This window comes from Equus asinus, chromosome 12 (genome assembly GCF_041296235.1).
Source record: "Equus asinus isolate D_3611 breed Donkey chromosome 12, EquAss-T2T_v2, whole genome shotgun sequence".
Classification (NCBI taxonomy): Eukaryota; Metazoa; Chordata; class Mammalia; order Perissodactyla; family Equidae; genus Equus; species Equus asinus.
Genome location: NC_091801.1, coordinates 3,376,131 through 3,397,979, shown reverse-complemented (window position 1 = coordinate 3,397,979; position 21,849 = coordinate 3,376,131). Strand labels below are relative to the sequence as shown.

General features: G+C 38.9%; 1 protein-coding gene across 4 annotated transcripts in view; it reads left to right on the top strand.

Moving 5' to 3' along the window:
* Positions 1-21,220, top strand: part of LRRCC1 (leucine rich repeat and coiled-coil centrosomal protein 1) — a 31,345-nt gene extending 10,125 nt beyond the window's left edge. For 3 of the 4 annotated variants that reach the window (XM_044780328.2, XM_044780326.2, XM_044780327.2), the window contains 13 exons: positions 1,056-1,252; positions 1,531-1,678; positions 2,606-2,754; positions 7,919-8,123; positions 8,642-8,781; positions 10,317-10,518; positions 11,062-11,247; positions 12,027-12,201; positions 13,098-13,261; positions 16,245-16,453; positions 16,544-16,681; positions 18,879-19,014; positions 20,851-21,220. In XM_044780328.2, the coding sequence (XP_044636263.1) occupies positions 1,056-1,252; positions 1,531-1,678; positions 2,606-2,754; positions 7,919-8,123; positions 8,642-8,781; positions 10,317-10,518; positions 11,062-11,247; positions 12,027-12,201; positions 13,098-13,261; positions 16,245-16,453; positions 16,544-16,681; positions 18,879-19,014; positions 20,851-20,973 (2,172 nt within the window). In that variant the 3' untranslated portion in view covers positions 20,974-21,220. Of the gene's footprint in view, positions 1-1,055; positions 1,253-1,530; positions 1,679-2,605; positions 2,755-7,918; positions 8,124-8,641; positions 8,782-10,316; positions 10,519-11,061; positions 11,248-12,026; positions 12,202-13,097; positions 13,262-15,481; positions 15,616-16,244; positions 16,454-16,543; positions 16,682-18,878; positions 19,015-20,850 lie in introns of all 4 variants that reach the window. The other variant, XR_011493088.1, reaches the window with a different exon arrangement.
* The last annotated feature ends 629 nt before the right edge of the window (positions 21,221-21,849 follow it).

Sequence of the window (21,849 nt, the reverse complement as noted above, 5' to 3'; positions counted from 1 at the left end):
GGTCTTTCTTTTATCACGTCATTCTGCTGCTAAGCCCAGCCAGTCAATTTTTACTTCACGCTTTGTGTTTTTCAGCTGTAAAATTTCCATTCTTTATGATGTCTGTTTCTCTGCTGAATTTTTGTATCCTTTCATTCATGACAAGCATATTTTCTTTTCTATCATTGAGGATAGTTAATGCTCACTTTTTTTTTAACTTTTTATTAAGATTATGATAGTTTGCAACCCTGTGAAATTTCAGTTGTACATTATTGTTAGTCATGTTGTAGGTGCACCACTTCACCCTTTGTGCCCTCCCCCACCCCCTTTCAATGCTCACTATTTTAAAGCTCTTATCTACTGACTTGAAAGAGCGGATCCTCTCAGGTTAGGTCTCCCTTGATTGCCTTTTCTCTTGAGAATAGGTTATGTTTGTCTGGGTCTTCCTCTGGTGAGTAATTGTGGATTTTATCCTGGACATTGGGACTGTGCCATTATAGGCCTCCAGGGCATTGATGCTTTTGTTGTAGCAGGCATTTAACTTGCTTTTTGACTTAAACTGTGAATTTGTTTCTTAGGCAGCAGCTCATTCCTTTCCTCCTTTGTTATTAGGCTTCTTGCAGGCTGCTCCATACTGTCCTCTGATCCTTTAGGCCCAAAGGTCTGGAGTTTTTCCACCTGCGATTTAAGACTCCTTATGTAGTGCTGATTCTGATATGCTCTCAGGCTAAAACCCATGAAAACAGAAACACTCCATTCTGGTCACTTGTCCAAGTGTCAGCTCCCCACTAGAATAAGCCTGCTTTTGTTCACTTTTCAGGGCCTCCAAATAGTGTTTGCTTGTTGTTGTTTTGTTTGTGTTTTCCCCAGAGTTTATCCTTGTTATCTTGAGAGAGTCAGCGTCATAGGAGCTTACTTGTGCCTACCAGAAACTGAACCTCCTGTCTTTAATCCCAATCATAGCCTAGTTTATAACCACTGAATCTTGTAAAGTCATAATATTTTAAGAAATTTCAAATTTTAATCTTTTTACTGACTTGAACTTTTGTTAACAAACTTTGGCTTTTTTATTCTAGACTTCTAATTCTTTAATAGATAATGTTCCTGAGAAAGATCTCAGACCAAAAAGAGACACAGATGTAACTTCTGAAAGTGACTTTGGAAACAGGAAAGAATGTAATAAAAAAATTCCTCGAAGATCAAAAATCCCGTGTTATTCCAGAACTATTCAGACTATTAAGCACCACAGTAAAAACAACAGCCCTTTGACCAGGTACTTGTTTTAGTTACAGAAATTCAAGTAAAGCACACAGACAGAAGGTAATCCTGCTGGCCTCTTCCTTAAAGCTATTTCATGGTGATATCTTTTACTTTTCTAATGTCAAACATTTGACTTTTCAGCCCTACTGGCTCAGGTTTGGTCAATACATTCATCTAAATTTATGTAAAAGGATCCATTTCTCTGTGATAGATTGTCATTTCCTAAGTTGTGAAAAGTAGTATAAATACTGTACATTTCTTTAGGTTATTTCCTATGTTTATTCTTTGCAGTTGTAATCGTAAAATGAAACAACCTTTTTTTAAAGAATTGTATATAAGATCATCTATAGTGAACTCTAACATATTAGAAGAATCAGAAGAGCAGAAGACTGAGCTGGTTAAAGTGGACAACGGCAGCTCCGAAGACACCACTTACCGGGTATGGTTTAAGAGATTAAGAAAAAGACGAATGTGAGTAATCTCAGTTTTAAAAGCAAAGTTAGTCCCAGAGAAATAATGCAGGTTTTTATGAGCAAAAAATATTAGATGTAATTTTAGTTGACGTGATTTCCAGATTTGTGTAATGTTATTATTTTTGTAATTTTTAAAAGAATGGAAATTATACATTTCTTGAAGATCAGATTTCGGTAAAATCATTTGTTAACATTCTCATGAAGGAGAAAAGAGGTCTAAGTTTTCAAATTCTTCTGTCTTCATGTGGTAGTTCCTCACTTTTGGGTCTCAGACCCTTTTCAATTTCTGAGGAGGTCCATGGGCCATCTCAGAGAAGTCTGCTTTTATATGTGCTCACAAAGTGTGTGGAATCTCAGGGTTTTCACGGACTCCCCTGAAACCCAATTCTGGACCCATGGATCCCAGATTAGGAGGTTTTCAAGAATTTCAAAATTCTTCAGTTTGCTTTAAACATTCTCATGTTTTTAAGAATTTTTAGTACCCATTGATTTATATTTTTCATACCTTGCCCTTATTTTGCTTGTGAAGTACTGGTTATACTTTTGATTGTAATGTGCACTCTTTCCAATAATATAATTGCTTTTTAAAATATTTCACACCTTTCATGCTATTGGTTTTCTCCACTTATCCTCCAATGTTAGAGGCCTTCATACTGAGAATAGCAGTGCCGGCAATGACGACAACAACAGCAGTGCTTGCCTTTCCTGAGCGGCTGCTCTGTGCTGGGCATGCTCTGCCTGCTCTGGACGCTTTGCTTCCACTCGTTGGTTTAGTTCTCACTACAGCCCTTGGCATTAGAGACTGGTATTCCTTTATCACAAGGGAGAAAATTGAGGCAGTGAGAAGTTAGGGAACTTTTCCAAGTTCACATGACACTGTTGTTTTCTTTTAGGCACTCATTGAACAGCTGGACCAAGAGAGAGAGAAGAGATGGAAAGCTGAACAAGCTGAAAAGAAGCTTATGGATTATATTGATGAACTGCATAAGCATGCCAGTGAAAAAGAGGATATTCACAGCCTGGCTCTGCTCACCACGGATAGGTGAGGGGAGCCCGTAACCCAAAGTTCCTCGCAGCACACAGACCTGCACGTGGCACTGAAGCATTTGAACTGGCCGTCACAGGATCAGATGTGTGTGGTTCTATTGAAAGATTTGGTGCTTTGTTAGCTTGTCACGTAAACGGAGGATTCAGGGTACGTTTATTTGCGCCCTCCAGGGAGGCGTCAGACAAATGCTATTACAATGAAGGACAGCAGGAGGCGAGAGCAGGATGAGCCCTTTCCCATGAAGCGCCGGTTTCTGTAGAGGACCAAGGCTGCATGCCTTTCCCTTGGGCTCTGCGGGTCATATTCGGTCTCTGTCACCTGTTCTTTGCGATGGGCTTTGTACCAGATAGCCCAAGTTTCTGAATTCTTATGCTTCTGTTTTTCTGTTTTTCCATCTTATCCACTCCATTTCCCATTTCCCATCTGTTTTTTCTGTATCATATTCTTTCACACAGGTCTGTCTTATTCCATTCTGTGAGAATACCAGTTTTCTGAAATTACATTAACTTTTTTCTTCTGGTTTCTGTAGGTAATTCTTTGTGAAGTTACGCTGTTCCTCAAAGGTTGTAAGATTTCTTTTCCGTAGAGTTCTTGTTGATTTTTCTCTCTTCTTATCCTTGAATGAGCACTAGGCTTCTAGACTTGCTATTTGCCAACAAATAGGGTTTTAGAAGTTGCTCTTGGTTCCAAGTCCTGTCTGATGATACAGTGGATAATTCTCCTTCTAGGATCTTAATGGATTAGTAAATTGACGTACACAGCTTCCAGCCCGGTTCCCAGGCTCTTTCCGCACTTAAGTAGTCGAGTTCTGTGGTGCTGATGTGATGTTTTCTACCCTCCACAACCTGAGTGTCTCCTGCTCCGTGCCTGTGGAGCGTAGTGAGAACTGCAGTACCTCACGTGTTCCATGAGGGCCCTGCGATTGTGCACGCTGTGGTGCGCCGTGCTTCTCCAGCTCTTCCACCACCGCTCCCCAACTTCCTGCCTTATTTGTTACGGGAATTGCTGTCTCTGGATTACTGTCTCTGATGCAAGAAGATGCTGGACTGGGTTGTTTAACAGTCCTCTGACTACCTCAGAAAAACAGCACTTTTTTTCCTATTTTACCGAGGTATAAGTGACATACATGACTGTAGGTTTAAGGTCTACAGGATAATGGCCTGATGTGGATGTTTTGTGAAGTGATCACTGCATTAAGTTTAGTTAGCATCCATCATCTTACATAGATACACTAAAAAGAGAAAGGCGGTTTTTCCCTGTAATGAGAACTCTTAGGATTTACTCTCATCTTTCATTTGTATCATACATACATTAGGTACATTACATCCCCAGTACTTATTTATCTTATAACTGGAAGTTTGTACCTTTTGAACTCATGTCTCCGTTTCCCCCTCCTCTGGTAACCACAAATCTGATCCCTTTTTCTATGAGAGTGGTTGTTTTTTTGTTTTTAGATTTCATATATAAGTGAGATTATACAGTATTTGTCTTGCTCTGACTGATTCATTTCATTTAGCATAGTGCCCTCAAGGTCCATCCATGTCACAAATGGCAGGGTTTCCTTGCTTTTTATGGTAGAATGATATTCCATTGTGTATATATATACCGCAACTTCTTTATCTGTTCATCCATCCATGGCACTTAGGTTGTCCCCATGTCTTGACTGTTGTAGATAATGCTGCTGTGAACGTGGGGTGCAGATAGCCTTCTGAGTTAGTGTTTTTGTTTCCTGTGGATATATTCCAGAAGTGGAATTGCAGGATCATAGGGTGTTTTTAAGTTTGGGGGTACTTCCATATCATTTTCCACAGTGGCTGCACCAGTTTACCTTCCCACCACGGTGCACAAGGGCTCCCTTTCCTCCACATCCTCACCCACATTTGTTGTTTCTTGTTGTTTTAATGATAGCCATCCTAACAGGTGTGAGGTGGTGTCTCATTGTGGTTTTGATTTGTATTTCCCTGATGACTAGTGATGTTGAGCACCTTTTCATGTACCTGTTTGCCCTTCGTATATCTTCTTTTGAAAAATGTTCAAGTCTTTTGCCCATTTTTTAAGTGGATTATTTGGGTTTTTGCTATTGAATTGTGTGAGTTCTTTACATATTTTGAATATTAACCCCTTATCAGATACCTGGTTTGCAAATAATTTTTTCCATGCCATAGCTTGTCTTTTCACTTCGTTGTTCAGAAGCTTTTCAGTGTGACGTAGTCCTACTTGTTTTTTTTTTTATTTTGTTTGTTGTGCTTTAGGTGTCATACCAAAAAATCATTACCAAGACCCATGTCAAGGAGCTTATTTTCCTGTTTTCTTCTAGGAGTTTCGTGGCTTCAGGTCTTATGCTGAAGTCTGTAATCCATTTCTAGTTAATTTTTGTGAGTGGTTTAAGATAGGGGTCTAGTTTCATTCTTTCCAGATGAATATCCAGCTATCCCAGCAGCATTCATTGGAGAGACTTTTTTCTCCATAGAATATCTTTGGCTCCTTTATCAAATGTTAGTTGGCTGCATATGCGTGGGTTTATTTCTGGGCTCCAGAGTCTGTTTCCTGGATCTCTGCGTCTGTTTTTAAGCCAGTACCACACTAAAGCAGCAGTCTTGCTTGCAGTGGGTGCCTCAGAAGCCAACACGGTGTAATGATGGATTACACGGAGCCTGTGGCCCTGAGTCGTGGACAGACAGTGGAAGAGAGAGGCTATGCGGAGTCCCCTCTGATCCGCGGTTTCAGTTACCCAGGGTCAACCATGGTCCCAAATATTGAGTGGAAAACTCCAGAAATAAACTACTCACAAGTTAAATTGCATGCCACTCTGAGTAGCGTGAAATTTTGCTCCGTCTTGCGCTGTCCTGCCCAGGATGTGAATCATCCCTTTGTCTGGCGTGTCCACATTGCGTATGCTGCCTGCCCGTTAGCTAGGAAAAAACGTAGTGTCTACGGGGTTCAGTACCATTCGAGGTTTCAGGCACTCACTGGGATAAAGAGGGACTACCGTATCCTTTCTTTTTTCAGAAATGTGCAGTTTTATGAGGCAAAGCCTGAGTGTTCTAGGAGTTGTTTGTATTTTACTTTAGTTTCGTTTGCCTTATGATTGAAATTCCTCCCACAGTTTGGCATTCTGTTTTCTCTTCTTTTTACTGATATGTGTATGAATTTTTGCTTTGCTCTGTGTTGTGGGTATTACTTAGTGGGGTATTAGACAGAGCTGTGTCTGGCTGCTAGCCTCGCTCCATTCCCATTGGGGAGCCTCGGGCGCACTTCGTCTTTCCTTCCTGAGCCTCTGTGCTCTTGTGCCGCGTTTGCCGTGTTACATACTCATTGTTGTCTTGAAATCCAGCCTCAGTCTTTTCTGATTCTCTGGAATTAGATGCTCACCAATCCTCGTATCCCTCAGGTGCCTTGTTAGGATCTCTGTATTCCTCAGTTCTGAGACAGGGTCTGGCATCTGGGTACCGTGCTGTGGGTATATATTATCTGAAAAATCATGTTCTCTACTGTGCTTTTAATACCTAACCGATAAGCTCCCAAATCTTATTACCCAGACCTCCTTGATAAACTCGTCTGTTCCTCTGATTATCTGCTAACAGTGCCTTGCCTGTGTGGCTCATAAGTGTCTTAAGATCAGCATGGCCTTAGGTAGACTTACCCTGCTTCCTTATTCTGTATTCCTTGTTCTAATAAATGGTCTCCCATCCAGTCAGCCACCAAAGCGAGAAATTTGGGAATCATTTTTCTGCTTCCTTTTTCTTTCTTATATCCCACAGCCAGTTGGTATTGATATCTTCTTCATTCTACTTCTTAAAAGATGTTGAACTATCTCGTCTGCATCCCCAAACTGTTAGGTTGGTTTAGACCCTTGTCTCTTGCTCAGATGATTGCTCTAATTCTACTGATCTGTAGCTTCTCTGCCCGCACCCGTCACACAGTCCACAGAATAACGTCCAGTTCTCTCTCATGTAATGTACCAAAGTAGCCAGGGTGGAAGGCAAGACCGAAGGAAGACCAGTTTGGAGGCTGCTCTCAAAGGCGAGAGGAGAGATGGAAATAACAAGGATTGGTGGAATGACTAGTGTAGAAGTTGATGGGTATGTGGATTTTTTTCAGTTGTGGCTTGGAAATTATAGTAGATGCATATAGGAGTGGTTGCCTAGCTCAGCAGTTCCTTCATGAGGCCATGTCTTTGCTATTCGTTGTCCCCTTTCCAAACACTAGACTTATATTCTATCTGTCAGCAACTGCCTCTCTGCCTGTAACATTGGTAGAGAGGTGAGCATCTGACCCAGCTGGGTAAACATAATGCCTTAGGCGTATGGCCACAGTGATTGGTGCATGGAGGGGGCATGCGAACCAAATTGGACTAATCAGAGCCTTGCCTAGAACTCTTGCAAGTTGAGGTACAGAAACGTAATCTTTTCTCTTTGGTCCTCAGAGCTCTTAGAAGGTGAGCCAGATGTGTTTGCAGCCTTCCCACTGCCCCCTCTGTGTGTGTTAGAGAAGCCTGCCATAGGAGAAACAGAAACCAGCCTGCCAGCACTCAGAGAGGGAGTCCTGCTGGTGTTTATGTTCTTGGTTTCAGCGGTGCCTCAGAATAGGGCCACCCCATCCTCTGAATTGGTTATGTGGGTCAGTCAATTCTCCCTTTTCCTTAAAGTAGTTAAGAATTGTCGGGCGTAATCCAAGGGCCCTCACTAAGATGAAGCCGGATCAGTGCTTGGTGTCCAGGGAGGATGCAGCAGGTCAGAGGTGTCTGCTCTCACGTCACTTCTCACTCACACAGCTCTTCACACGTGTCCACGTCTGTTCCCTCTACTAGATACTGAGCTCCTCGCAGGACAGGCTGGGTCTTATTCGTCTTGCTTGCTTTAAGCCCACACCTAGCACAGTGCCTGAAACAAGTTGTTTATTCAGTTTTCTGTTGAATAGTGAAGTTCACATAAGATGAAGTTTCACTAATTTGTGTAGAGTGCTTTCCCTCCTGGCATGATGCTCATTTCAGGGATGCGAGAGAGGCATATTGTACTGTTTTTAGCCGTGTTTTATCTAATGAGAGTTTGAAACACACTTCAAATCTTCCCTTCTACTGTAACCTTTAAGTCAACTACAATTTTTATCCTGTTTATGTGCATGATATACTTAAAGCAATGTTTGATTTCTGCTTTAGGCTAAAGGAAATTATTTTTAAAGAGAGAAATTCCAAAGTACAACTCGAAGTTATGGTTCACAGACTTCAAAGTGAAGTAAAAAAACTAACTATTGAATTAATTAAAGCAAGAGATCAGCAAGAGGATCACATTAGACACTTGAGAATCCTGGAGAAAGCGTTAGAAAAAATGGAGAGGCAGAAAAGGCAGCAGCAGGCAGCACAGGTATGTCTGAATCTGTCAGTCACGCAAAGTGGCACAGACTCGTGCTTCTGTCCTGAGACAAGGCATTGTGTTAATGTAAATGGGAAGGACGTTAGGCCATGTGCAAAACTTAGTTAAATGCAGCGGTTTAGCTTGTGGGACCGTTTCTGAGTTAAGACTCCTGGCACTCAGGAAGCAGTCATGAGAAGAGTGGGTGGAAATGCTGCAGGGCGTCAGGCTGGTGCTCTGAGCGCGCCGGTCTTAACGTCTCTGGAGGGCTGGAAAGCTTTCGTTTTCATGCTTGCTGAGTGGACGTCCTCGTTAGCATCTGTGATGCGAGTGAGCGGCAGCTGTGCCAGTGGGTTGGATGCTTCCGAGGCTAGGCTTCATGTGACCATAGCGTCGTTAATTTAATAAGTTTTCAAAATCAGTTTAGTCACCCAGGTCCTGTTATTTAGAAGGCACTTTGGGAAACTACATCAAAATAGAAGCAGGGGAGATTATTATCTAAATACTGTAAGTGTGTGTATTTTACTCAGATGCGACTGATCCAAGAGGTGGAGCTCAAAGCTACAGCTGCTGACAGAGAAATAAACTTACTTAGAGCTTCCCTTCATCAAGAAAAGGAGCAAGTGCAACAACTGCATGAACTTCTTGCATTGAAAGAACAAGAACACAGGTAAGTGAAAATTATAGACATTTAAAAATAGGGAGGGAGGGGCCGGCCCAGTAGCGTAGTGGTTTGGTTAAGTTCATGCCCTCTGCTTCAGCTGCCCGGGTTTGCAAGTTCAGATCCCAGGCGTGGACCTAGCACCACTCGTCAAGCCACCCTGTGGCAGCGTCCCACATAAAATAGAGGAAGACTGACACACATGTTAGCTCAGTGACAATCTGCATCACCAAAAAAAAGGGGGGGAAGAAAGCTACTTGGTCCTCTGCTTCCTCCCACCCCCAAAACTAGACAGTGACAGAGCAGTGTGAAGTCTGACCGAGTTTGTCATGCGTTAGAATCAGTCTTACAGTAAGAACTAGTGGTTTAGAAGCAAACAGGTGACCTGATTGAGGTATGGGCTTGTAACAGTGAAGCTTGATTTACCTTTCCCCAAATCCAACCAAAAGTCGATCATTGTAATATGAGGAAAACTGCTTTAATTGACCTCCAAGCACCTGCTTGTTCAATTAATCAGTATTCCTTATTCCTCTGAAGCAGGGCCAGCAAAGGGCAGGCAGGAAACACTTCAGGCTTTGCAGGCCATGCCTGACTATGCCGTTATGTCTCAGAAGTACAGAGACAGTGCACAAAGGAGTGGGCATGACTGTGTTCCAGTAAAAGTGTGTTCCCGACAAAAGGGCAGCAGGCCAGATCTGCCCGTGGGCTGTCGTTGTCAGCCCTGCTCTGGAGCCCACGGTGTTTGGAACACTCAGCTGGTCGTTTCCTTATTCAAACCCTGCCACTTGAGTCGTATCATCGCCATGGGTTAATTGTGTTTGTTCCCAAACCAGTTTTGTTTTTGTCCTTAGATAAATTAAATTTTGAATGTATAAATTGAATGTTGATGCTCTGTGGAGAATTGTCATCATATGTGGGCAGGATAACTATAAAATATTGGGGGAAAATAATCACAAAAATCTAAAATTTTGCACTTTGTTTCCTTTACAAATATCTTTTAACTTCTTGTTGTAGTTTAAAGAAACCAAAACTGTAAATAATAGAGTTTGTGTTATGGGTTTGATTTATTCAAGAAAAATTCTGGAGAACTCTAAAGAATGAACTCACATTTAAATAAAAAACTAGGCCTATATCAAAAGATTGGTGAATAATTGCACATTTTAACTGATTCTTTCTATTAACCAACCACCAGTACACGTCAGATAGCCTTTATTGTATGTGAAAGACACAGCCGAAGTAGAAGATAGAGTGAGGCAGAACTTGGGTCTCCACGTGCCCCTGGAGCGTTTGAGGCGCCAGAGTGATGCTGAGCCGTCTCCCTGAGCTAGGATTGGGCGCGTCCTCTCATCCCATACACTGATACAATCAGAGACGACTCGTTCTTTCTCTACCATCCCATGCTCAGTTTCTGGGTTTGAAAGTGAAGAACAGATCTTAAATTAACAATGGGAACGATAGCATATCTACTAACTATTTAAAGACCTTGAACATTTTTCTTTACCAGTGGACAGCATCCTGTGACTTTTATTTGTTTTTCATTCCAGGAAGGAACTTGAAACAAATGAGTTCTTTAGTGATGCTGAGTTCCAGGAAGCCTTAGCTAAAGAAATAGCTAAAGAAGAGAGAAAGCACGAGGAAGAAATAAAAGAATACCAAGAAAAAATTAATGTATTAAACCAACAGTATGTTGATTTAGAAAATGAATTCCGTATCGCTTTAACTGTTGAAGCCAAAAGATTTAAAGATGTAAGAATTAGCATCTAGCTTTTTATTGAAAACAGCATCAGCAAGTTAGAATTCTAGTTCTATTTATAGGTTGTCTATGTGATCTTAAGCAAATTACTTAAATTCTTAGAGCCTTACTTTCTTCACATAAATAATAGCTACTCTTCAGTGCTGTTGCAAAAACTAGAGGCTATCAATGGTCAAGCAGAGAGAGCACTGGAATAGGAGTTGGGAAATCTGAATTCTCTCCTGTTAGCACCGAGCAAAGACGGGCAGACCAACGCCGCCAGGCCATATTAGCCTACTGCCTGTCTGTAAATACAGTTTTATTAAAACTCAGCCATGCTCTTGTTTACATATTATCTGTGGCTGCTTTTGTGTTACAACGGCAGTTGAGTACTGCCAACTCAGACCATGTGGCCTTGCCTGTAAAACCAATTATCTGAATTTTATTCTTTTGCTGAAACTGTGATTCTAAAAATGAAAGAAGTAAGCTGTTTCCAGAAACAAATATTTTCTAAATATTTGGAGGACTGCTATTTATAATGCAATTTTGAAATATAGGTTAAAGATGGTTTTGAAAATGTTGCAACTGAGTTAGCAAAGAGCAAGCATGCTCTTGTTTGGGCTCAACGAAAAGAAAATGAGTCTTCCTCTTTAATTAAAGATCTGACTTGTATGGTGAAGGAACAAAAAACAAAACTTGCAGAAGTTTCCAAACTGAAACAGGAAACAGCAGCAAATTTACAGGTAAGATATTCTAACATTATGTTTCCTCTTTAATTTTTTACATCACATTCTCAAGTGTATTGAGATTAGGCAGTACACAATTACAAACTTTTAAATAATACTAATATCAAGTTTGATGTGTATAGGAAAAGTAATACAACTAGGAGATTGAACCACGATCTCACAGATTGTTATTGCTTAAACTAAAATAGTATTTAAGTAAAATAAATGAATTAATTTTAAGAAATGTACTAAGTAAATAGGTGCCAGTTTTACAGTGATACAGCAAAAATTGTGGCGGTGATATTCAAAAGGTTGAAGTTTGGGAGAAATATCATGTAAATTGCTGATAGTGACTTTTTGGTGGTGGTGGTTTTTACATATACCTAGCTCTGTTAATTTTTAAATTAATCTCTTTATTGCTGTTGTCTCCATTTTAAACGTTATTGGTATTTTGCACAAGAGAACTTACTTCCTGGAAGTGACCTTGAGACTATTGATATAAATGCTTGGTGAAAAATTTTGAGTATTACCTGTGTAGTTGTTCCTTTAAGATATTAGAACAAAATTCAGAGTGTTTAAAGGAGTAGCCTCTTAAAATTTGACTTTTGATTTCATGACCTACATTTATCTTTACTTAATAAAATTAAAACTTTTTCTGATGTAAAATTTAGGAACATTTACTTTGTATTTGTTAAATAATATTTTATCTTGTTATAAAATGCAAAAAGTCTAAAATAAAGAAGTCCTTTTAAATCTAATAATTACTTTGTGTTTTTCAATGTTTTGGCATTATACAGAATCAAATCAACACCCTTGAAATTTTGATTGAAGATGACAAGCAGAAGAGTATTCAAATAGAACTTCTCAAGCATGAAAAAATCCAGCTTATTTCCGAGCTAGCAGCCAAGGAATCACTCATTTATGGTTTAAGGACAGAAAGAAAAGTATGGGGACGTGAACTGGCACAACAGGGTAAAATTCTCAAATTTTCAAAACGAAAATAGCCCATTCTTCTTAACCAACAAATCTGGGTATTGGAGAGAAAGAGGAAAGGCTTCACTTGCCTAGACACACTAAGAAAGAAGGGGGCACTTTATATGGAAAGATAAATAGGCGTTTGCCAGCCAGACAGGAAGGAAATGCCTGTTAGGAAATGGGAAGTAGTTTATTACACCAATTATGAAGTTATAACTCTGGTTGTTTTGTTTTGATTTTCTTCCCAATATGATTTGGTTACTTTTCTGAACAGGTTTACCTTTACAGTGCTACAACTGAGTAAGTTGTTAAAAATCATTCTTTCTCATGCGGTGACTTTAAATTATTTGTACGTTATGCAGCATTCACTTTTTTTCTAAAAACGGTAACATTTCTCTTGTGATGTGTGGAGAAATGTGAAATAGTATGGGAATGAAAAGCGCTTTAGATTTAGGTAAACTCACCCTCAGTCTCATTCTGTTTCCAATCGCTGTAAAACAAGAGAGAGTCTCATGGCCTTCATGGGTACCTTACAGATGATGAGTAGATGCATGCTGGTCTTACTCGAGCATCGCTCATTTGTTCATTCCATGTGGGAATCTTTGATGCGATTTTGTTTGTTTGAATGCTGTAACATGACCAGTTAAATATTACACGTCTAAGTTACTGGTTCTTGATTTGTGGTTTTAGGTTTTCAAATAACCACAGGTGTTTAGAAGGCCTTTTTTCTCTTCCCTTTCCTCTTCATATGGTGCTGTTATATGTCTATATATATATTTTTTAATTGTCTCCCTTTTTACTTACTGCGTTATACATTGTTAAATTAGCTGTTCATAAAATATAAATCCTTCAATGGCTTTTAAAGTTTTTTACTGATAATGCTTGTTTCTTAGGATCTTCTCTAGCCAAAAGACGTGGCAAACTAGAGGCTCAAATTGAAAGTTTATGTAGAGAGAATGAATCTCTGCGAAAGACAAATCAACGTGATAATGATGCATTAAGAATTAAGTGCAAAATCATAGATGACCAAACTGAAACTATTGGAAAATTAAAATGTGTAAGTTTGACATTTTATTTGGGAAAAGAGCATACGGCAGGTTTGAACATCTGTGGATCAAAGTATCCAATAAATATTTGTCTCAATGAATCCCAACTGTTGTGGAATTTAGGACAGATTGTCATGTGTTTTCTTTTATAATATTTGCTCCTTTGCTTTCAAAAGTGATATATGACATTTATTAACGTGAAATTACTTTTACTTCACAATTTTATGGAGAAATTATTATGGCCCTTGGAAATAACTGCAAATAGTGTTGATAAAGGGTTAGAAATCACAAGGAAATTAATGCTTTATATGTTTAAAATATCCTTCTAAAGCGCTATCATATAATATTGCTAAATCAGTTTTCAAAATTAGGACAAAACTTATCTTGCATTTAAAAGTATATGAATAGACTGTAAAAGATTCATGCTTATTCCCAGGGCAAACCATTTTTACCCTCTTCTTCAGTATGGCCTGCCTTCAGAGAGAATACTGACGGGATCACTTGTTTCAAAGTATCTTCCATGAAGATTCTTCAGAGATTTTCTGAAAGTTATTGTGAACACTGAATCAAATTTGAACTCCAGTAGTTTCTTCTAGAAATTATCTCTTAAAGTGTAAAAATAACTGAGAAAGGGGTTTTTAAGAAACTTCTAAATGGGATTATCATCCATAAAGTTAGGAACTCATCCTTTAGAGTAATTATAACTACCTAACACTTGAGTTTTTTTCCTTAGTCATTTTTGAGAAACTCCTTCGGAAATTCATCAAATACAGAAAATAAAAAATATATTTATCACCATGTTGCTATTTCCATAGCTAGACCTGGGCTATGAAAGCTTGAACTGTATTACCAAAAACAGCCATCTTGGCGTTCACTCAGTTGAAGTCTTGGTTTCGGTGGATCCTAGGTTTCAAATACGTCTGTCAGGCTTCCCAGGCTGCACTGAACATTATTATTGAACTTTTTTAGCAGGAAGCCTTTCTTCTTGTTTTAAAAGTTTAGCCAAGTGTATTTTCTTTTGAGTTAAGCTTAATATAAAACAGAAAGACTTGTGACTTGCTTTTAAACCTCACAAAGCAGAGCAGGTCATACTCTCAGTACAGTTCACTGTGCCTGACAGAACTCCTTCCACTAAGGCTGCTGCCTTCTTATCAGGCTTGGAGCAGACTTCTGGAAGGAAACAACTAGTAACCAATGGCATAGTGGAGCCAAAAAATAGATGAAGTTTAGTTTTAGATTTTTGGCAAAAAAAAAATCTTTTCAGATTTTCAACTCAGCATTTTTTTTTTTTCCACAATTTAGTTCATTTACTTTAAAGAACATTGTATCAGGGGGCTAGCCCGGTGGCGCAGCGGTTAAGTTCGTACATTCTGCTTCGGTCACCCCACAGTTCGCCGGTTCGGATCCCGGGTGCAGACATGGCACTGCTGGCAAGCCATGCTGTGGTAGGCGTCCCACATATAAAGTGGAGGAAGATGGGCATGGATGTTAGCTCAGGGCCAGTCTTCCTCAGCAAAAAGAGGAGGATTGGCAGCAGATGTTAGCTCAGGGTTAATCTTCCTCAAAAAAAAAAAACCATATCTGCCTGGAAGATATGAGCATTAATGCTGCTTTCCAGTTAATCACATAACATGCAGATAGCCAGGCATAATTTCTTTCAGCAGTAAATTTCATCATAGTTAATAACTTAATAATGACCTAATCTGTAGAATTTGGAGTTTGATGTTTACAGTTAAGTAGATTCTATAGTTAGCTTCTGACTATGGAAATCAGAAACAGAAATTTTTTGAAGTTCTGTATCCTCCCCGTGTGTTATTTTGCTACTTTTTTATATATGGATCACAAGACTGATGCTGCCATGTTATTCTCTTTATTAACAGGGTTATTTCATAGGGATCTTTTGTAGCTTTTGTGGATTCCTGATAATACATGTCAAGACTCCCCACTCTGAAGTACTTCAGAAGGTCGTGGGAGAAAATAAACAATTCTTGACTCCTATGCAGATGTTGGTCAAGACTAGAAGACGACCTGAAAGCTTTGCTTAGAATTTTTAGATACATAACACCTTGAGGAATTGAACTGCATTCCTTATAATACGTATGAATGCATGCTTACAGTAGACTTGTGTAGTGTTTGTTTATTTGTCTCCATCTTCCTGCCAAAAGGAGAAAAAAGCAAGGTGGGGCAGGGGAGATGGTAAAGATAAGAACTGCCGATTTTCTCACTTGCAGAGACTGACGTCAGTAGTCGGCGTATGGCCTGGCTGTTCCCAAGCCCAGGCCTGCCCCCGCCAAGCAGGCAGGTCTTCGCTGGAGTGAATAACCACATGAAGCCTCAGACCTGCAAACATTTAGCAGTGCCTAAGGTGGTTTTGATTTTTCATGATCCTCTGATTTGCACATAGAGGATAAAGTCTGACTCATCGTACAGAACATATAATAAAAAGTTTTGGAGGCTCTAAAGCCTCTTTTCCTGTGACATTTTAATAGTGATGAAATCATACTTTATTTTAAAGTATTTGCTCATCCAAATGCAGGAAACACTTCTGTTTAGCATGTTAGAAATAGCAATTTAATTTGTGCTCTACATACACAGTGCTGTACTGCTGTCAGCCACCAAGAGTTTTCTTTCTGTTTCTGTCACAAAAAGGTAGATCTTTTCTTAGGCAAATTTATGTTAGTTGAAATTTTTATTGTGCCACTTTCTTTCTCTTTTCTTCTCCTCCTTCTGTGATTGATAATTGCTAACTTCACTGAAATAAAAAGTGTAACTAGGACAAAAATTTTATCTTTCTTAATAGCACTTAAAGCAGTAGTGATGTTTCATATTGATTGTGATAAAAAGTGTTCTATAAACTTTTCTAAAACACTCATTGAACATTTAATTTATTTTTTAACCTATAGCTTTTATAATAATTTTAAACTATGCGTAATTAGTTAGGAAATGAGACATTTAGGATTAATAAAAATAAAGTACTGATTTTTTTTCTTCAAGTGTTTACAGGAAAGAGAGGATCAAATCAAAATATTAGAAGGAAAGATCCATGAAATAGAAAAATGTACTCAAGAACAACTTGATGAAAAATCTTCACAACTGGATGACATAGTTGAGAAACTAGAAAAACACAATGCAAGAAAAGAAAAATTAAAACAGCAGTTGAAAGTAAAGGAATTAGAACTTGAAGAAATTAGAAAAGCTTACAGGTACTAGACAGTACTTCCTGTTGAAAAATAAAATGTAAGTTAATGACTTCATGTAACCAATTTCATTAAAATTATTTCTTCTCATATTAGTACTCTTAATCAGAAGTGGCACGATAAAGGAGAACTTCTAAGTCATCTTGAAATGCAAGTAAAAGAAGTGAAAGAAAAATTCGAAAACAAAGAAAAGAAACTTAGAACGGAAAGAGACAAAAGTCTTGAACTACAAAAGTAAGCGTGAAGTTTGAAAGTGTATGGGATGTCTTGAAACAAACACTGAGTTGGGATGGGTGAGGGATGGAGCACGAAAGGAGGGCTAAGACCACGGTAGACGTGCTTGTTTGCCAAGTCCTTTATTTCTCTTCCATCTGTAAAATGAAGATGATGATAGTTTTTGCCGTAAATGTTTGTTGTGAGGATTAAATGTTGTGTATGTGTTGTTTATGTACTTATGTGGCTCCTCTGAGTTGTTCAGTACTTCAGCAGTGCCTGACTCACAGTAACGTGTGAATACTTTGTTCTTATTACTGTGGTTATTGTGTTCACACTGAACGAAAGCAGCTAGTGATGTTTCTGGCTGTTGTGTGCGGAGTTTGAGGGGCGGTTGACTCCTGGAGAAGCTGGAGCAGGTCCAGGTAGCAGCTGCCTGCACAGGCTGAGGGTGAGAGCTGATTTCAAGGAGGGGAAGAGGACGTCTACCTGGATGCTATGCTGTGTGGATTTTATAGAATTTCCTAGAGGAAATGAAGGTTTTACCTTGCAAACTATGTGACCAGACTTGTTAAAGTGATTTATTATAAAGTTGACTGCTTTGAAAAATAGGTGGCATGGTTTAATGATCAGTTCTTGTGTCGAGATATAGAGTGGGAGATATGCCATGGCATATAGATGGCCAAAAAACCTCATATAGAGGTAGGTTCCATTGTATCAAATCTAACAGAGCCTGGAGTTTGCTTTCTTTTATTTTAACTCAATGTAGATGGAGACCAAGTTATTATACTCCACAGAAGGTGTTGGTTGATGGTACAGTTAGTTGTTTGTCTGCTAATGGATGCTGTTCTGCTTTGCTTTCAACCCAGCGCTGATATAGGGACCTTGGCTGGAAACTTGAGGTTTTCTCTCCTGCCAGTCACAACTTTGCAATTAGGAGTCCTTTATATCCTAAAAATCAATCATTTCCTACATATAGCAGTTCCTAAACTTAATAAAAATCATAAAGCCTGGCAGTTTTTAGAATCTCTTATATTGTTTATGACTTCATTAATAGCAAAATAATAAAGACTTGATTTTATGCATTAATGCCTTTATGACCAAAAATGCTATATATGATTTTTAATGTAATGGAACTGTAATAAAATAAGCAAATTATTGTTAATAAAAACAGATTTTATTTGTATAGCTTTCTATAATGTATAAAGTGATTTTTTCTTATATCTTATTTTAAACCCAGCAGTAATTCTGTGAGGTTGGCAAAACAAGCAGGATTATTCTGTTTTATAGTTGAAAACCTTTAATGTAGAATTTGTGACTAGCCCTTAGTCACATGACCACTAAGTGTTGCAATTGAGAAGAAAAGAAAGGCTTTTGATTTGTGGTCCTAAAGTTCAATCCACTATTGCTATGGGCTATGCCAAAACCAGAAAATATGTTCATTATGGACTTAACTTTTTAAATTAAATTATTTATATTAAATATAAAGGCGGGGCCGGCCCCATGACCAAGTGGTTAAGTTTGCACACTCCACTTCCATGGCCCAGGGTTTCACTGGTTCAGATCCTGGGTGTGGACATGGCCCCACTCAACAGGCCACGATGAGGGGGTGCCCACATAGCACAGCCAGAAGGACCTACAACTATGCACTGGGGGCTTTCGGGAGAAGAAGGAGGAGGAAAAAAACGATGGGCAACAGATTTTAGCTCAGGTGCCAATCTTCAAAAAAAAATAAAGGTTTCTGTGTTTTGCCTCTAAGGCCCTTTTAGCACTAAAATTTTATGAATACTGTTTAATGTGTTTATTAGCATAAGCAAGTCAGGCATACACGTTGATAAACTTAAACCTGCCTGTAGCGTACACTTCTTGAATTAGTGTCACACTGTAGGTTCATGGAGGAAGACAGATTGACAGCAGTCATCTGTGAAGGTGCTTGTAGACCACATCCTTAGACTCAAAATAAATGAGAGCCAGAGACCTGTAGCTTTCAGAGGATGAAAGCGTAACAAACTCGCACTCATGTTGCCCCACCCTGTTCTGTCACTCACACATTCTGCTGGATGGTGAACTGCTCCATCTTTTATTACCCAGGATGGCCCTTTGCTTATTACTGGAACTATGTTTCCATTAAAATATGAATAGAAGAGCTGCTGTCTGAGAAGAAAAAACATCCTAATTGTAATACAGATAAATCTGTGGTCTGTGTTTTCTTTTTAAGGGATACGATGGAAAAGCTTCATAGTATGGATGATGCCTTTAAAAAGCAAATTCAAGCCATTGTTGAAGCTCATCAAGCTGAAATATTACAACTGGCGAATGAAAAGCAGAAATATATTGATTGTGCAAATTCGAAGGTACCATATGTAAAATTCACCTTGATAATCAGTATTAAATTGTTACAGCTAAATAAATTGGATCTTTGAGAATTATAAAGAGAAGAGGAAGCGTGATTTAATGACTACAGAGATATGAAGAATGTTGCCAAAACTATCTTGAAGCCAGGCCACAATGTTGGTAATACTTACGTTAGTTGTAGAATAATAGTTCTAATGAAACGAAAAGTGTAGGTTTGATCCTGATGTGCACCTGCTCCGTGAGCTCTGATAAAAATTGCCAGATCCCTAACCAACCTCAGGCCGAAGCCCTTTGGTTACACATGGGCAGGATGAGCATGTGAATGCATTGAATACAATCCATCGCTCCTTGGAGAAAGTTCCTAAGGAGTATTGTGTTATTAATTAGGGTTCAAAACTGTCAAGTTTATCATCTTAATATCATTGACAATGAAATGAGTTTAAGGTGATGCCAAATCAGGGGCAAATGTCAGAGTCACCTGTGGTGCTTTTTAATAACACACGTGCATGAGCGTCCCCTTCAGAGACTTTCATTCGCTAAGTCTGAGGCCAGACCCCGGTATTTTTAAAACTCAGCAGGTAATTCCAATATGACCCCTCTGTTGAGATCCACCAGACTGAAGGGACAGTTGTGAATTTCCATTTTTCCCTGATATTGAAGTGGCAGTAAGACTGAAGATTTGGAAATCAGCAACTGGAAAAGAGTTCAGCAACAGTGAGGGAAAGAAATACTCCCTGTAATTATAATTAAGGTTGTGTGATGAAGTGACATTGCCTTCAGGAGTCTGTATGGAGAGAAAGAGGGAGTAAGGTCTTCAGAAATAATCACAATGAGTAAGGAAGTATAACTTGTTCAAAAATTAGTTATTTCATTTCAAGTCAACAGATGTTCTATTTGAAATCTACCAAGTATTTAACAAGGGTACATCAGGTAATAACGCTAAATAAATAAAGTGTAAAATTAGGCCCTTAGCTGACAGGAAGATACTGAGTTTGATTTTGGACCTCTGCCAACATGATGTACTCTCAAAGGGATGTATCTGTTAAGAGAAATGGCACCAGAGCTTAAATGTGATAATCACGAAAAATTGCAAGACGTCACATAGAGATGATAATTTAAATTGGGAGCAATATTAGTTTCCTAGGGAAAAAAGATAGGAAATTCTGTTAGAGATCAGGAAGAGGGAAGTAAACACAGAGGGTTGGCCATGTTGATAGTGCTGTCGGGAGGGCTGGATCACAGGAGGGAGAATTCTGAGCAGAAATGAATCGTGTCGAAGACAGAATCCCAGGAGAACCTCGGTTAGGAATAAATGTGCTCTCAGAAAGATGGCAATTTTTACCCACCACCAGCAATTTTAGATATGCAGTAGGGACTAGATTAGCAAGTGTCTTTGGGAAGGGAGGTTGTTTCAGTTTTGAGAGTCTGTGAGGAGCTGCTGTTCGAGTTGAACCCACGACTCGGCATTGGTAAGCAGCATAGGACAGACGGGGCAGGATGGAGGCAGAAGACTGCGTTTGTCCAGTGTGCTCCTGAGAAGCTGCACAACTGCGACCAAGGTTCCTGAGCTCCAAAACGGTTAAAATAAGGTAGAGGCATTCCTCACAAGGACCTGTGGCAAATAGATCTCACACATGTACGTACTTTGTGTACAGCATAAACATGGTTTTCTGATTGGTATTTAAACGAGTTCCATTTCACTAACCTCTCTGCTTTAAATGAATATCACTCATTACAAAATGCATAAAAATAAACTTTTGATTTTTTCTTTCTGACTATATTTTTAAAATACATTTTTTAAAGAAATTAAAATTAAAATTTATATGTTGATTTAGGTTCATCAAGTTGAAGAGGAAATGCGTGGACTTCTGGAAGAAACATGCAAGAACAAAAAAGCAATGGAAGAAAAAATTAAGCAACTTGCTATTGCTCTAAAGGAAATTCAACAAGAAATGTAATGGCTCTGAGAAGAAGTTTGAAACGGACCAGCAGACTTATTGTAAAAATGATTAAATATTGTAACGGTAGTAACTGCTGTGACTTTGAAATGTCTTCTTCTACACATTTCATTCTGATTATATTTTAAAAGACTTGTGATCAAGTATTTATTAATTGTGTATGTAGGTTTTTATAATAAATTGTTCGTAATTATGTGTATTAGAAAAACCTATCAAAATTACTAAACTTAATACACTTTTTCTTGTTTCTGTGCTATACATTGTTTGGTGATTACACATTTGCCTACAACTATGTAAATGAAAATTAAGATTCGTATTCTGACTATATGAGAGGAAGTATTTTTAATCATTGTTACCTTATTGTCTTGATGGAGAACTAATTATATTTATTGGTTGTCCTTTAGTTGATGTAGCTCCATTCTTTTAAAATGCTCATAAGTATTGCCAAAAAATATTTAAGATGTGTATCAGAGATGTGGCATTCCTAAGAAAGCATATGTAGCCATCTCCACATCACTCATAGTGACCCCCTTTATAATGCATGTGACTTTCTCATTAAGGATTGCCTTTAAGGGGCTGGCTGGGTGGCATAGTGCTTAAGTTTGAGTGCTCTGCTTCAGCAGCCCGGGGTTCACAGGTTCAGATCCTGGGTGTGGACCTACACACTGCTTGTCAAGCCATCCTGTGGCAGGCATCCCACATGCAAACTAGAGGAAGATGGGCACAGATGTTAGCTCAGCGACAGTCTTCCTCAAGCAAAAAGAGGCAGATTGGCAAGAGATATTGGCTCAGGGCTAGTCTTCCACACCAAAAAAAAAAAAAAAAAAAAAAGATTACGTTTTTCTAAACATTGTTCCTCAAGAGGAAAACTGCTGT